Raw genomic sequence first — 16,716 nt, 5'->3', positions numbered from 1 at the left:
TAAAGAGTAAGGACTTAATTAACATCTTAACATCATTAGCATATAATTACATCTTGCATATGAAGCTAATGTACAAAAGTCACTTTCTCTGTACATATTTTCAGAAGAAATTTCCCTTTCCTTAAGTACCTGTTCCTTTATTCCCACTGACCTTGCTTTTTACACAAGGCAGCTAACCCATTTCCAAATGAAATAAAAGCACGTAGCATCTCATACACTAGGTATTGCCATTACATTGCATTAGGTTGAATGATAAGAACAACTGCTAGGTGAATGTTGGAGAGCTTTACCTGCTGAAGCCCCTCTCTAGAAGGGACAGATGTTCTCAAGATGTCATCAATTGACCACCACCGGTCAGCAAGATACAGAGCTACAGCTTGAGAGAAACAATGGGAAACAAAAAGTTAGTGATTCTCACCATTTCAAAAGAACATATTCATTATAGCTGATAATGAATTAGGAATACCACTATAGTAACCTAATAACCAAGTTAGAGTCTACTAGTTGGCACTAGATAAATGCAGCTTTTACTATCTTAGTACAACATACCTGGTGCTACATAACCCCCACCCAATATGCAACAGTCCCTGGTCCAGAAGTTGTTTGAAGAGTGAAGCCAGTAACATCAGATGAAGGTTTTGTGTAGTATGATATACATAAACTGTTTTTCAGATATAAGCATTATTCTTCATCACTGTGCTCTGGTACTTCCTTCCACTAAAAACTGGGCCTGCCAAGAGGAGTCTCATGTGTGCATGCAGGTGTATTTTAGTTTTGGGTTGTTAATGGATATTGATAGCAAAACCTGCAAGTTTTAGGGAGTCACATGAATGTAAAATGGCTGGTGGCCATGTGATTAGTGATCAGGAAGAGTTTGCTCTACTAGCATCTGTGGCACACTTGGAAATCATATATGAAGCATTATATGAAAGGGAAGGAAACACTGAGGACTGGAGGGGAAGGGAGAAGAAGGAAAAAAAACAGTGAGGCATCACCTTGGCCAGAGCTATGTAAGGACCTGAAGGCAAAGACAAATTTACACTTGATAGTGATCAATCACTTCTAATAAACAATATCTAAATTCATAGGCAAATAGAGAGATTCTATGAATGCTCAACAAATTCCTTTTAGAAAGGTGATGTGTATATTAAAGTGATCAAGAGACATGTTGTGCTTTGATTCAGATGTGCACTGTGTTGTTTTGCTACATATATCCTGTACTCAGTGGGTCCAGTTCTACTCTGATTAGTGTGCATTGTGTACATGAACTCACATCAAAGAGAATAGTATGGGAACAAGAAGACAGTGAATAACAAATGCAAAAGTGGCCAAGTTACACTACCATGGAATGAGCAAGGGCCTGGTTACATGTGTTCATCACAGAAAAAGAAACAGCAACACGGAGATTAGAATCTTAAAATGAAACCTGTGAGCGAGTCCTCTGGTGCAAACAAAGCAAGAACTTTGTGTGTCTGCTCTCCACCATAAAGAGGAACGAAGCCCACAGTTGACAAGCTAATAGGAATCTGAAACAAGAGCGTACAATACTTCAATAGACTCTTGCTAATACAACATTAGTAAAATATACAGAGAATGTTTAGCAGGGTAAGCAAGATGAGTGCTGAAAACGGAGTGCTTAATGGTTAATTGTAACAGACAAGCATCAGACCCTGGCCCTCACTTTAGATGTTTCTTCCTAAAGAGAGTACATTATAAAGAGCTCTGACTCAAGCTCTGGCAGACCTTGCTACAGTAATTTTTCCTGTTACAGCTCTCTGCTGTCAGCAGTTTGCATTAATGTGCACAACTGAGGTAAGGTGTGCAAAGAGCCAGCAGTACTTCAGCTGCCCCAGCTATACCAGCTGCCAATGCCAATGGAAGAATGAGGCAGGCAGGCAGGCACAGAAACAAATTGGCACAGCTTCATTGCTAGCATGAGTCCTAATGTGCCAACATAGGAAAGCTGGATTCAAAAGGGTCTTCTTCCCTGAAACTGCACACATTTCAGGAATTCCGTATTTGTTTGCTTGATTTTCCTTCACAAACAATGTAAGAAGGGTCAAATCAATCCACCTTTCTGGAGGTGATGCCCTTTTTGAAAATGTGTTTTGCTATTTAGATTCACGTTTTCAATATTTAAATAATGCACAAAAAATGGACAGGAGTTAATGGTGCGGTAAATAGACTTGCTTACCCAGAAAACAATTTGAAAAGATTGTGATATGCTATGCCACTAACAATGATGTTAACACAGACAGATATTTAGGTATACAACACCTGCAGAAATGCAGGGAAGTATTCAAGACTGCTTCTGCAATGAAGTCTGCAGCATTGATTTTTTATTCCCACACAGAATGCTCTCAGAAATTTATTTTTCATTAAAGCTACACACCACTATTTATATTTGTGCTAGTTATAACAGATAATAGAAGTGTTCATCTAGACAGCATCAACACTGGCCAACTCAATGGATAAGTGTTTGAAATACGAAATGTGATAGCCAGCCTCTATCAGAACTCCCAACAACAGCATGGAGTATTTTGCATAAAAAGAATCACTTCTGAAATCAGTGAAACTTGAACGTATCAGGAATTGAACTCAGCCATGAAGATCACTGAAAGACTAAGACACAAATAGAGGCAGTTAGCTTCAACAAATCGTGATCCCCTTAGTTATGATGCTAGGTTTTTGTGACCTTAGATTTGAAGGTTTGGGATTTTTTAAAATTATTTAATGCATACAGATACATTGCCTAGAAGCAGCAAATAGTCACTGATGCCCAGATTTAAATGGGATCACAGAATAAAACAAAAATAGAACTTAATACACAAACAGGAATTTGGAAAAAAAAATAAAAGCTTTGCTAAAATAGTAATATATTTCAATAGTTAGGAACTAGTTATTTCTAAACATTTTAAATTCCCAAGTGTGTCAAGAAAACTGGGACTGAGGTATTTGCTGGTTCTTACTTTGCTGTGATCTGGCAGGGACAAGTATTCCGGATGATTTGGATCCCCACACCGAAGGTCAGACAAGTAGTCCTCTGCAGAGCTCTCCAAGTCCTCATGACTGTAGCCGCTCAACATATCCACGGGGAACGCCATCATCTTGATAAATGAGCAATATCATTACTGAAGACGGTTTGAAGGATACAACACACAATCTATCACATACACCTACTAAAATTGTAAGACTCCTAAATAACCCCTTCTGCTGCTCAAGTTAAACAGCAACGCTGAACGCATCCCTCAGCCTTGGCTACACAGCTTGGTTTTCCAGACATACACAGGCTGAGGTGATGTGGACACTGAGGTCTGGTTTTTAAAAAACAGACTCTTTATCTCTTCTTCCTTTGCCCTGTCTTACCTATGTGTCATTTGGAACTGGCACAAGGTAGAACCATGTCCTACGCATCTAAGCCAGAGAGGAGAAATGCTCCCAGCCCCATTAGGATGGTGCCCATTAACACCCAGTCTGTAATGATATATGAACCCAGACTGTGCTTAAAAGCAGACAAGGAAGGTTTCAGCCTGTGTACGTGTGTACACACATGCATGTTTCTGTATGGTACAAGCAGGCAGAAACACGGCAAGCTCCCACTTTCATTCTGCATGTCTTCACCACAAAACCCAGCTTCGTTCACAAGGTCTTCACATTCATCATTTCTGACTGGAAGTTCAAGGCAGCAAATCTAAATATCAGAGAAACCCACCAGTATCTTAAAAGTTTACTGGCACAACTGACCAGACCACTCATTTCATCGCTTTGCTGCTTGTGCCAGAAGCAACTTTCTGCAGTGCTTCTGTTAGCAGCTCTTCTCACACCAGCACTCACAGAAGTCCTTCCTGATTCTGTGCTACATCCCCCAAAGCAAGTAACTCCAGCTGCAAGCCACAGACCCCTTTGGACCTACTGCAAGAGCAACACATGGATGGGTGGCCCAGCTGCTTTCAGAGCAATGGGCAGAGCTGCACAGCTGACATTTCTGAGGCCACAGATTAAGCAATAAGTAGCCAAACAAAAAGTAAACAGCCCAAAAAATAACAACAGAAAGAAGGAGTTCATTTATTTTGGAGAGCTTGCATCTAGATCTCTCTGGAGAAACTGATGTGTTGTTCACAAGTTCTCTATACAACTGGCCAGCCAGTCTGCCTACCAGCTAGCTGTTTCCAAAAGTATTTCAACTGTGAACAGAATATGCTACAAGCTAGTTAGAAAACAGATCCTACAACAGGTATTTTTCCTATACCTCTAGCCCCCTCCTTTTTATCTACCATTCAGTGTTCTATTGATACAGGTAAATCAAATGCAAAGAACCCCTTCACTGCAACTCACCAAGTGGCAATTAAGAAGTCTGCATCTGAACTTATTTTAATGGCAATAATATACTACCCTAAAGTTTCTTGGATAGGTTGCTCCTTACACACATGCAAAGAGGTTTGTTAAAAATAGAAAACAGTCTCAGTTGTTTTCATTGGCATTTAAAACTGCTACCTTTAACATTTTTGCTGATGGAAGCATTAATGCATTCCACAAATGTTACTGTTTAGATACACACAAACATGCCCCAGGGTAATTTCCTTTCAAATTCAGCTCATTCCTTTCACTTACACGTTATTTGGATTTTCTCTTGCCTTCTCTTCTAGGCCCTCCCATTCCTCCTACTAGTACTCACCACCCCTTTCAGATGCTCAGTTGCACCTCTCAATCCTCCACCCTCCAGATGCTAGCCTTGCAAACAGGACAGAAGCAGGCCAGGGACACCTGACACCAGCCAATTCCACTGCCATCCCTGCTTGCAGATGAGGGCACTTCAAGAGCGTGCATACCTTTGGCTGCAGCAGTAACACACAGCAGCCAGAGACGAGTTGCTGCCAGGGATGTAATTCATCCACAAGTGATCTCCTCACCACTAGCAGACAGCAATACAGTTCACCTGTTCTGAAATACACTAGCAATGTTGTAGTACATGTGATAAATTCACAATTAACATCTGACTAGCAGCCAGTCACCAGTGGTGCTCTCCAGGGCTCAGTTCTAGGGCCAGTCCCGTTCAACATTTTTTATCAGTGATCTGGGTGCAGGAGTGGGATACACCTTCAGCAAGTCTGCGGAGGAGACTGAACTGTGAGGTGCTGTTGGCTCCCTGGAGGGACAAGAGGCCTTGAAGAGGCAAGGTAGAGTGGAGGCTCAACAAAGGAAAATGCTGGGTTCTGCACCCGGGATGCAGTAATGCTGGACACGGGCAAATTTTGGAGATGAGTGGCTGGGGAGCAGCTCAGCTGAAAAGGCTCTGGGGGTGCTGGTCGACAGCAGGCTCAGCATGAGCCAGTAGTGCAAAACATTTTGGGGTGCACTGTACACAGCATGGCCAGCCAGTCAGACGTGGCAATTCTGCTGCTATATTTAGTGTTGGTGTGGCCTCACCTCAAATATTGAATGCAGTTCTGGGCTCCACAAAATAAAAAGGCTGTTAAGGTACTTGAAAGCATCCAGAGGAGGGTAACAAAGCTGGTAACAGGGCAGGGACGCCTGTCCTGTGAGGAGAGGCTGAGGACACCTGGGTTGTCCAGTCTGGAGCTGAGGAGGCCGAGAGGCGGCCTCACTGCTCTCTGCAGCTTCCTGAGGAGGGGATGTGCAGAGGGAGGTGCTGGCCTCTGCTCCTGGTCACCAATGACAGGACACATGGGAACAGCACAAAGCTGTGCCAGAAGGATGTCCAGTTCAGACTGGGCATGAGGAAAAGTTGCTTCACTGTGAGGCTGGTCAAACCCTGGAACAGCCTTCCTAGAGGGGTGGCTGATGCCCCGTGCCCATCAGTGCTCAAGGAGCATTTGGTCAATGCCCTCATTAATGTGCTTTATCTTTTGGTTAGCCCTGAAGAGGTCAGGTAGATGGACTAGATGATCTTTGTAGGCCCTTTCCAGCTGAACTATTCCATTCTATCATAATTTACTCTAACATGGTCAAGTGTCAGGGGCAGACAGACTTAAGGACCTCAATTTGCAGCCACTTCCTGGCTTTAGCTCCTTCCGTGCTGAGGTACAGATCCATCCCACTGACATAAAACTCTTAACTGGGGCTTCCATGTCAGGTACGTAACTTCTCAGCTCCTTTTCTTACAGATGCCTGCAGACACAGGCCCCTATACTTGTTAAATTTATCTTCCAATGGATGGGTGACAAACACTGCAGCTCTGAACTTTGATACCTTAAACTACTGAAGGTAAGGCAGGGAGAATCCAACCCTAAATTCACATTTGTTCAGGATGAAACAGCACTTAAAGATGCTGTTCTGTAACACCAAGAAACAAGACAAACAAATATCCTTCACCAAATATCTGAAGACATTTAGGACCCTTAATAAATGTACTAACTTAAGTATGTATTGTTGCAAGAGCCACAGTCAGAACAGGAACTGATATGAGGCATGAGATTACAGGTCACTGCTTCCACAATAGGATGAAGATTTTGCACCTGGTCAGCTGCAGCAGAACAGCTATATTCTGCTTTAAGGGAATACAGACACCTGAAAAAAATAATTTTTAATTTTATGTATGCTGGCAGCAAAAAAACAATAAAAAGATTAAAGAAATGCCTAAGTGCTTGGATAACTCTTAAGAATAACAGATGACTTGAGCTGAGCTTTTGTTATTACATGATAAAGACATGCAAAACCACAAGCTATAAATGAAAGCCTCTAGGTAACAATTCCTGACATTTTTGGAATAAAATAATGCAGGACAAAACCAGAAAACATGCAGTAAGAAATTCAGTAATTATCTGCAAAACGAAGAAAATTAAAGCAGCAATCACATCTTTACTTATATGCAAAAAAAAAAAAAAGGGACAAAAACTGTTTTTGGCTAACCAATAAATTCACAGAATTACTCTCAAAATAAGTCAAGACCTTCTTCCTGTTCAGCTGGTTGGGTTATTTTCTATTTTCATATAGCTCATATTTCATTAATGTTATCCACTCCCAACTCAATTATATTAATATCTTTTTCATCTAATGTGATTTACAGAGAAAGGGTTATGCAGAAAACAGAATGCAGGTCCGTCTTCAAGAGTGAACCAGAAAACCTGTTCAGCATCCCTGATTAATAACCTATCTTTTCTACTGTGCAACAGATTAAACATGTCAGGTTACAAGCTCTCAAACTTCTCTGTGATGTAATTTGTACCTTAGTGTTGATGAGATCAGAAACACAACATCTAAATTCATTAGATCCACGAATAAATCATTAACTACACATAGTTACCAAATCACATTAAAAGCACTGAATAGCTGATAGTAGAAGACTGCTCCATGCCAATCTACAGCAGATCATACGAAAATAGTCTAGCAAGTGCGAGCATCTTCATTTTGAACGGCAAATTAACCAAAAGACAGTTTAAATGACTCCCAAGAATAATAAATTAATAAACTCTCCTCACAAAAAAAAATTAAAAAATTGGTTTATCAGGGTCTTTTAAAAAAGGTAAAAATACAGACAGGTCCAGATCTAGACACTCTTGAGTGATGCATGACAGAAAAAAAGCTTTCCAGTTCTTCCTGACGAGAGTATTACACATTTTTCCATAGAGGCAGCAGGAACAGCACAGGTCTCAGCCATGAAATCCATCATGCCCCTTTTGTTGCACTAAGCCTCCATGTGTTGCATGACTGTAAAACTGTCAGGTCAAATCCTTGTCATACACTGTGGGACTGCGCTCTGCTCACGAGGAACTGCTCCAATTGGCCATCAAGGGGTCACGATGACTATGGATACACAACACAGCCTTAAGCAACCAAACTCATCACAACCCTTTGCAGAAAAAACACATATGAAAGAAAGGGGAGGAAAAAATACTTTTTTTTTTTTTTTTAAATGGGGCACATTATGCTTTTCATGTTTCAACTGAAAGTAAGTTCTAGACTCTTCATAACCACATCACTTCACATATTAGCATTTAAGATTGTACATAACAAGCTCGCATAAGCGATACTTGCTTTAATGTGGAATTGTATTGTGTTCCCCTTTCTCAACATTATGCAAGTTACTATGCTAGAAACGGCACGTCGTTTTTATGAACATCTGCAGTAACAGAGGATAACAGATCAATTCAAGGAACAGCAACAAAAAGGATTTAACAGCATGAGCAAACACATTTCTGTGCAACCAAGATAGCTCTTAATTTATAAAATCTTTGCTAGTATAAGCATTAAGAGTGGAAAAAAAAATTCTAAGTGGGCAACCTTGCCAATTGATTTTATTGTAAATTATAGCTGCAAACCTTATTTCATCTTAGAAGCACACAAAGGAAGGAAGCTCAGTCCATGCAGCTTCTAGCCCATGAGAGAATCTCACCGGGCTCTGGGAATCAAGAGATGTGGTCACCCCTCTGCAGACCCTCAGTACCAAGTGCCATGAAATTGTGCAAAAATAAGAAGCCAAAAGCTATGCTGTTTCCTACAGCATGTCTGACAGCAGGGCTTAAACACCGTTTAAAACTGGTCTGGGTTGCTTTTATCTTAAGAGAACTGAAGTCCAAGTGGTTAGGCTCTAGCAAAGAACGTAGAGGAATCAGGATAAATTTCAAGCTCTGGGAGACTTCATGTGAGCAAGAACATGTTACTTGATCTGCTTCAAGTCCTCACCTATAAAATGGGAACAATCAGTACTTCAGAGAGACCAGTATGAGACTTCAGCAAGACCATGAGATACTCCAACAGAATCATCTTCAAACTTTCAAATACTGGAAGTATGTGATTACTTATACAACACACCTTAACCGCGCTGCTGATTTTCCTTTAAAAATCATAAACATAAAATAATTGGCACAGATAAACATGCATGATACAATAAATATGTGCAAAACTGTATCAACTGCTACACAGCTGGTGATCAATGTTCAGATTTAAATTTGTGTTTAAAAATGTTTAACTAGCTTTTCTTTAAATTAAAATTTTGAAACTACAAGAACACAAACCAGGATGCTCAAGCTATGACCTGCACTACATTTCTGCTAAACCAGAGCAACTAATCCAACTGCAGCACACAGGACATACACAGCAGGTCCAATCCAGAAGTCCAGAAACCACACAGAAGTTGAAAGATGAATAAAAAGGAGGAAAGGTAGTAGTATATTTAGTCTTCTAGCTTAAACTACAGGAAAAAAAAGCATGACATCTGCCACTTCTAAAATCAAGGAATCTGTTAAGGTCTACTAACACTAATTCTATAAACAGACAACTTACTTACATAAATATTTCTTTGCTTAGACTACCAGCTATAAAATATTCAAAACATTTTCATCTTTTTTTTCTTCTTTATTCAAGATCAATTACTTTAAGTGGAGGTTGGAGGGTGTTTGTAACATATTGTGCATTTAAACTTTTATCTCACTTCTATCCAAACCATCTGAAGGAAATAGGTTAAAAGGTTATTCATCCTTTTATAATATAAGAAAAGTAAACTTCAAGCTTATGCTAAGGTATCCCCTATGTATATTTAAATGGTCAATCATCTATCTGGATTATTAGGAATTTTGAAGTTTGAAATACACAGGGAAAATCTGTACCACAACTACCAATTTAGACCACTATTTTAACAAAGTCTTTATGTTTTTTAAGTAACCCCATCTCTTAAAACTCTGTTTGTTTTAATCTGTAATGTAATATATGTAGACTAAGTAAAGACATTTCAGGAAACGGAAGTTGTTTTTTAAACAATAAATTATATACTAGTATTTCTTGAAAACCTTACAGGCTGGAAGAATACACTGTTTGATCTGCCACATTGAATAGACTAAAAACTCTCCCCATTCAAATAACTACATATCTGAAGGGAGGTTTTCTTGGATTCTAATTCAAAAACATTTGTTGTTTTGTTTTTTTATATTCCCTAGGTGTGTTTCAAACCATTATCTGCATCATACCACTAAGGCATATAAATACTGTCTTCTGATGCGTGGGTTTTGTTCACATTTTTAGAGAACACTGGCATTTTCATCTTAAACATAAGTGCTTGCCAACTCAGATAAATTTGCTCTGATTTGCAATTTTGTTTTCCCTATACAGAAGAAAAAAACATTTTAATCTGTTTTGTTTGTTTGCTTTTAATAGGAGTATAAACCAAGTGACATCTACTCAAACCTTACAAAGACCCAGATAAAAAAAAAATCTCTTAAAGAAGCACAAGATACTGATGTAAAAATTGTTGTCAAAATCCACCAAGAACTCCGGATTAATGTGTTAACCACAATATCCATAATCTGCTTGAAGCAGCTTATGCAGCTCTGGTTTTCCATCAGAGACACAAATCAAAGCTGTTATCTGAATGCAAATAAACAAACAAAAACAATCAGTATTTTCCATTCACTAATTAGCCACCATGATTTATTTTAATTTACTTGTATGGTATAGCACACAATTATGAAATCTACATAGAGGACCCAACTCTCCAATCCTAGTATAACACACTTCAGTGGAGATCAGCGAGAATTATGGTTGAAGTCTGTATGACTGTGTTCAAAACACTCTCTTGTGGAATGAAACTCTGACCACTACAGGAAAAAAAGTTTTCCACATAAAAAGTATCAGTATATTACTTATTTTTACTTTAAAAATTATCAGAGTTTGAATAAAGCCTACTAGCTTCATTACAACAAATTGCAATCTTAATAAAAGCATTTGAAAATCCATTTCTGCAATTAAATATATCTAGGATGCTCTAGCATGTAATTAAAATAATATGAAATTTCAGTAGCTATGAAAGACTAAACAGCCACCAAAATGTACTGATACAAAACTAGATACTCCTGGTAAAAGTAAACTGACTACAACATTACAGGGTGCCTTTAATTAACTGGCAGTTGCAGTAAACATGATCTCTGTTAAAAACTACAAAATTCTATGGCCTTAATGAAAACAGGACTGAAATCTTACCAGTGATTAAATATGATATGGCAGAGCAGTACTAGGAGACCATGCTATGCCCGTTCACTCTAAAACATAGGTGGTGATAAGGTTCTTAAGCAGATGCCTATTTAAGCACCTATGTAACGTCACTAGTTATTTCAAGTGATTAAAATTAAGCATTTTATTAGGTAGCCCATTTAATCAAAGACTGTGCTTTTCAGTACACAAAATACTAACTTTTTTTTTTTTTTTTAACATTTTCCACAGTCTCACATTTAACTAGACTATTATATGGCTGCTTGAAGAGCACTTTCTTCAGCATAGAGTTTAGGGAAATTAAAATGTACAAGTGTTTCCTACAAGGAAACTGTGTCAGAGATACAGTCCACATTCTGTTTGAGACAATTTCAAATAGCAATACTTAATAAATCTAAAAAATAAGTTTTTCTTAGAGGAACCTTTCATGCCTTTCCTTTCAGCCTCTCGAATTTGAAGTGAATATATCCATACACAAAATGAAATCAATTCCAGCTGTGTTTGAAAGTAATTGACACCTGTAAGACAGAAAGATGGGACTAAGTGGGATTTTTTTCTTCCCAGATCCTCATCTCTTTGAGTTGTATCTGATCTCTTTGGTGCTCAGCACTCAGTCGTCTTTCTCATCTCCCACTTTCCTCTATCACCCCTTTGCTGCAAGACACACTTGCTTAGTGTCTTCAAAAATTAACGCCAAACACCACACAGATACCCCTAATGACCCACCTTTCCCCTCCAGTCACCCCTCTTTCTCCCTTCCATGCCTCAGCACTCTCAAGCCACTGTTGTGCTGCTGTCCAGCTCTCACCCTCAGCTTGCTGATTTTGCTCCTGCACTTTATACCCTAGAGCTTCTGTTATTAAGAAATTAACAGCCCTCTCCTATATAGCTCAGCACTTGCTACCCACGTCCAGCCTCCCTCTGGGAGGCTGCCAGCTGTGCTGCTCTTTCCCTGCTTGTTCCCCTGCCTCTCCTCCTGCTTCTCCAGGTGCCTGTTCCGTAAGACATGCCTTTCTAAAAGAAGAAATCCATAAGATATGCCTCCTCTCTAGTTTTCTGTGGTATTATTTACCACTCACTGTCAGAAGACCATCTCCCACACCCATGCGTTGCCCCTGTTCCTTGCCAGCTTGCAAACTCCAATACTCTAAGATTATCCCTCTTTTTTTTTTGTGGGCCACCTCATACATACATCCAGTCATTTCAGAAATAAGAACAATAAAGAAAGCTCTTCTCTTGAACATACTTAGAAAAAACACACTTAACACCAGGCAGCTGGTAGTCTTCCAAACCTAACGTAACCAACCTAACACAGCGGTGAGACCGGTATTGCAGTAACCCTATGTACGCATTTGATTTTATTTTTAACAGGGTTCTGCCGTCTCCTTCCCTATCCCCACAACAGGGACAGACTTCAAAGCTGTACAGATTAGGTCAGCCAATTGCAGATACACGTTGTCACAGTCTAATGAGTTAGTGCACATCAGCTAAACAACAGCAACTCTCTTTATGGGTGCTTCGAGAATATTACAAATGCAAATTCGGATGTGATGGTGGCCATGGTTACTAATGGTGAGCAGCAGTGCATTAACTCCTCCATACCTAAGGAATTGCTAAAACAGTTGCCTGAGCTACTACTACATCTCATGAAGCCTGAGGATGCTCCCATTTTCAACAGAGGAGCTGCATGAAATTCAAGTAATTAGTAGTATCCCATCTCCTGTTGTCTTTTTTTTTTTTATTGTTGTAAGTTGTTTCTGAAGAAGGGAATTGCAAAAAAATGATTTTTGTTTGTTCGTTGTTGGCAGCAGGACACCTATAACAGAGAGCACGATTTGCTTTGGTTTTACAGGTGATCCAAATGAAAATACAGAAGGGAAGGGGCAGAAATAACATGGAATCTTCCCCGGAGTAGGAAGAATCCACAGGATGTGAGGCAGGTAAAGCTGATAAACAAGTCAACAGGTTCCTGTCAGTCAACCCTTAAGCTTTCTCACAGACCAACATGCAATTGAGACTTTTCAGAGTCTGACTATATGGCCATATACCACCATATGGCCCACTTAACATACATTGAGGACCATAATCTGGATATTGACACTACAATAGATACAACATATTTGGCATGGTAAGAATTTAAACCTCAGTATACCTTAAAATCTTTTTTTCCCCCCCCCAGAAAGGGAATAGACAGATATTTCCAATCATTATTACAACTACCTTCAGAAGATGACAGATGGCTAAAAACATGGTGCTGAATAAGAGTGAATTCTGAATTCTCACCTCAGTGCCTCTTGCACTGTGTTCTACAGTAGCAAATTTTTCCAGCTGCACACAGCTGAAGGCTTGACAATGTAAAACAAAAATAACATCCTTCACTTACCAAAACTCTGTGGGATTCAAGAAAACCAGAAGAACTACAGTCAAAGACAACTGTAAAGACATAGTAAAGAGAGTTTAAGAGAAAGGCAGCATGAAATCTGGATGACACGAATACCACAGACACTAAGAGCAATGTTCAAAGCAAACAATCAGGGCTTCCAGCCACCACACTTGTGCCACAGGCATGATGAGAAAGTAATTACTGAATGTATGCCTGAGCTCAGTCATTTTGTGAAAACATATCTCAAGTTACCACCACAGGTGACAGACAACATTCTAGCAAATACATTTTGGCAAAAACGTAGGCAAAAGCATTTTAGTATGTCAGCACCAATGCTTTCCCACCTTTACAAACACCACACAGAGAGACCATCCCACCTCTAATCCAGCTCACAGCTGGATTCAGTGGTGAATGTTTGCTTTCGTCATCCCATCTTCAAAAGGATGGAAAAACAGCAAGTATGAACTCAAACTAAGAGTTTTTAAATCCATCCTCTGATGTAGTATTTGAGAAACACAAACTCAAACCTCATATCAATGTGACTGAGAAGCTAGCAGAAAGTCAGGCATCTTGTAGGCTGTTCCAGCTAGAAGTAGAAGTGGCAAGGTCCAGTATTTCTTGTTTATGTAGAAGTCCTATTCCCAGAACAAAGGAAGAATAAAACATCAAAAGAGCACTTCATCACTCAAAGCTCTCAAGAATCTGTTTAGACGTCAGCTACTTACATCCCTCTTCTCCAAGCTTTCCAAGGAGACCACAGAAGTGAGCAGCAGCTCAGGGCACACAGTCTTACCCTCTTTTCCTTACTGTCCATACCTATCGCTATCAAAACCAATATGAAGCAAACTCCTCATCACATAGTTCAAATTCCTGAGCATGTGTGTTTGTCTTTGCTTTCAGCAGTCTCATACTTGCAGCTAGTTCGTTTTAGTTCCCCACAATTGTCTGGGTATAACTGCTTTGTTTTAGGTTAGCCTGCCACAGCTGTATTACAAAAACCATTATTTAACAAGCATTCACTAGCTATCAGTGAGCGTGTTACCACAGGACTGAATTTCTGCATCTGAGAATGTCAGCAAGAATGTCTCTAATAGCAGAAAGGAATGCATATACAACCTCCTCCCTGGTGTCATCCTGCTCTTATCTCCATCATCAGCCGTTCTGACATCCTTCCAAGAACTCACATGCTTCTGTGAACATACTGCATTTCCCCTACTTCTCACTGCAATACACCTGTGTACTTCAAACCTCAAAGCCATACCTGTTAGTACCCAGGCTACCCTGTTCTGGATGTACTCGAATTTTTCAAACAGCCTCACCTGTGAAGCAAAATCAGTAACTGTTTTTCCTCTAAAAATACAGATGTTACTTGCTTTTAGAGATGGGTTTTGAACAAAGAAGCTAGTTAATCGTACCCCTGAACAAATCACCATATCGTACAGCATGAACTGCTGGAACAGTATCAGCATTGCTAATCATATTAATCCCAAATTTGTGGGATTTTAAGCCTCAATTCAAACTTCGTTTGCAGGAATCAGGTTGTTACCTCCTGCTTCTTCAGAAAACTCACTTCAGCAGCGTCAGAGTAAAGGCTGAGAGCATAAACTCTCAATGCTGCCATATCAAAAGAAATAAAATACACCAATATTTTGAAACCCTTTAAGTTGTCTTACTGCACTGTAACAACATTTATAATGTTGTGGGTATTGCTAACAGCCTACTTTATTATTATCAATTCAAAAATCATTCATTCAAGTTCCCTCAAATGATTTTTGCTGGTTAATTCTGTGTAGTGGGTTTACGTGGCAAGGTTTTGGTAGCAGGGGGCCATAGGGGTGGCTTCTGTGAGAAGGATCTAGAAGCTGCCCCATGTTAGGTAAGGGCCCCACTGCTGACCAGAGCTGAGCCAATAAGTGACGTTGTTTCGCACCTCTGTGAGAGCAGATTTAAGACGGGAAAAAAACGCTGCAACACACAGCAGCTGGGAGAGTGAGAGGAGTGAGGAACAGCCTTGCAGGCGCCAAGGTCAGTGAATAAGGAGGAGGAAAGGTGCTCCAGGCACCGGAGCAGAAGTCCCCTGCGGCCTGTGGTGAGGACCATGGTGAAGCAGGCTGTCCTCCTGCAGCCCATGGAGTACCACGGTGGAGCAGGGTTCCACGCTGCAGCCTGTGGAGGAGACCACGGTGGAGCAGGTGGACCTGCACCGACAGAGGCTGCGACCTGTGGAAGACCCCTGCTGGAGCAGATTCCAGGCCAGACCTGTAGCCTGTGGAGAGGAGCCCACGCAGGAGCAGGTGACCTGGCAGGAGCTGCTGCTCATGGGGGATCCAGGTTGGAGCAGTTTGCTCCTGGGGGATGGACCCCGTGGTACGGACCCATATCTGGAGCAGTTCTTGAAGAGCTGCTGCCTGTGGGCAGCCCACGCCGGATCAGTTCAGCAAGGACTGCATCCCGTGGGAGGGACCCCACAGCACAGGGGACGAGAGTGACCGAGAAGGAGCGGCGGAGAAGCAGCACTGTAGACTGACCATAACCCCCATTCCCCCATACCCCTGCGCCGCTCAGGGGGAGGAGGTGGAAGAGGGTGGATGGGGGGGAGGTGCTTTTGGTTTCTTTCCTTTGTTTCTCACTTGTCTAACTTGTTAGTAATAGGTAGTAAATCTTACTGTCTCCCTATGCTGAGCCTGTTTTGCCCATGACAATAATTAGTGAGTGATCTCCCTGTCCTTATCTCAACCCTTGAGCCCTTTTCATAGTATTTTCTCCCTGTTCCTCTTTGAGTAGGGTGAGTGAGAGAGCGGTTGTGGTGAAGCTCGGCTGCCCACCTGAGTAAAACCACCACATTCTCCAACAGCTGTTAACAAGCCTTCACAGTTGCAGGACTCGCTACCTGCAAAAGAGCTAGACAAAAGACTGGTCTTCTAGCAATATATTTGCTAACGTAAACATATTTTATATTTTTGTGTCCAGTATATGAAAAATAAAAATTTAGCTATGGCCAATGCAGCATTGCAAAGTATTTGAAGTTTACTGACATTCATTGTTTGGGACTGGCCAGTGCAGCAGCAGGCTGAAGGCCACTGCTGTGCCAGAACTTCTGAACCAGGTATATTCTCCTCGCACTGCCTCAGGGGCTGCTGATTTGATGGAGACCACACCTTTCCTGATTATCCTTCCTCTCCACTGATTCCACAGAAGTAAGAAACCTATTTAACTTCCCTTTCTTTACATATTTTGATGAAACCTAGACAAAAAAGTAACAATGAATTCATCATGGCCCATAAACAACCTCTAACCATAAGAAGGGAGATACAGACACAAGGAATATGCAGATCCCCTGTTCTACAGTAATAATAAAATCCTAAGATATTGTTTTACTAAAAAAAATAAAG

General features: G+C 40.6%; 1 protein-coding gene across 5 annotated transcripts in view; it reads right to left on the bottom strand.

The window, feature by feature from the left end:
* The window catches only part of FAM169A (family with sequence similarity 169 member A), a 37,214-nt gene that overhangs the window by 17,287 nt on the left and 3,211 nt on the right, over window positions 1-16,716 (bottom strand). For 2 of the 5 annotated variants that reach the window (XM_035553653.2, XM_035553658.2), the window contains exons 1-4: window positions 6,377-6,635; window positions 2,970-3,107; window positions 1,427-1,526; window positions 291-376 (exon numbers count right to left, since the gene is read on the bottom strand). In XM_035553653.2, the coding sequence (XP_035409546.1) occupies window positions 291-376; window positions 1,427-1,526; window positions 2,970-3,107 (324 nt within the window). In that variant the 5' untranslated portion in view covers window positions 6,377-6,635. Of the gene's footprint in view, window positions 1-290; window positions 377-1,426; window positions 1,527-2,969; window positions 3,108-6,376; window positions 6,636-8,643; window positions 8,763-16,716 lie in introns of those variants that run through there. The other 3 variants (XM_035553656.2, XM_035553655.2, XM_035553654.2) reach the window with 2 other exon arrangements.

This window comes from Cygnus atratus, chromosome Z, assembly GCF_013377495.2.
Source record: "Cygnus atratus isolate AKBS03 ecotype Queensland, Australia chromosome Z, CAtr_DNAZoo_HiC_assembly, whole genome shotgun sequence".
NCBI lineage: Eukaryota > Metazoa > Chordata > Aves > Anseriformes > Anatidae > Cygnus > Cygnus atratus.
Note: the sequence above shows the minus strand (reverse complement) of the source record. Positions and strands in the feature narration are given on the sequence as shown.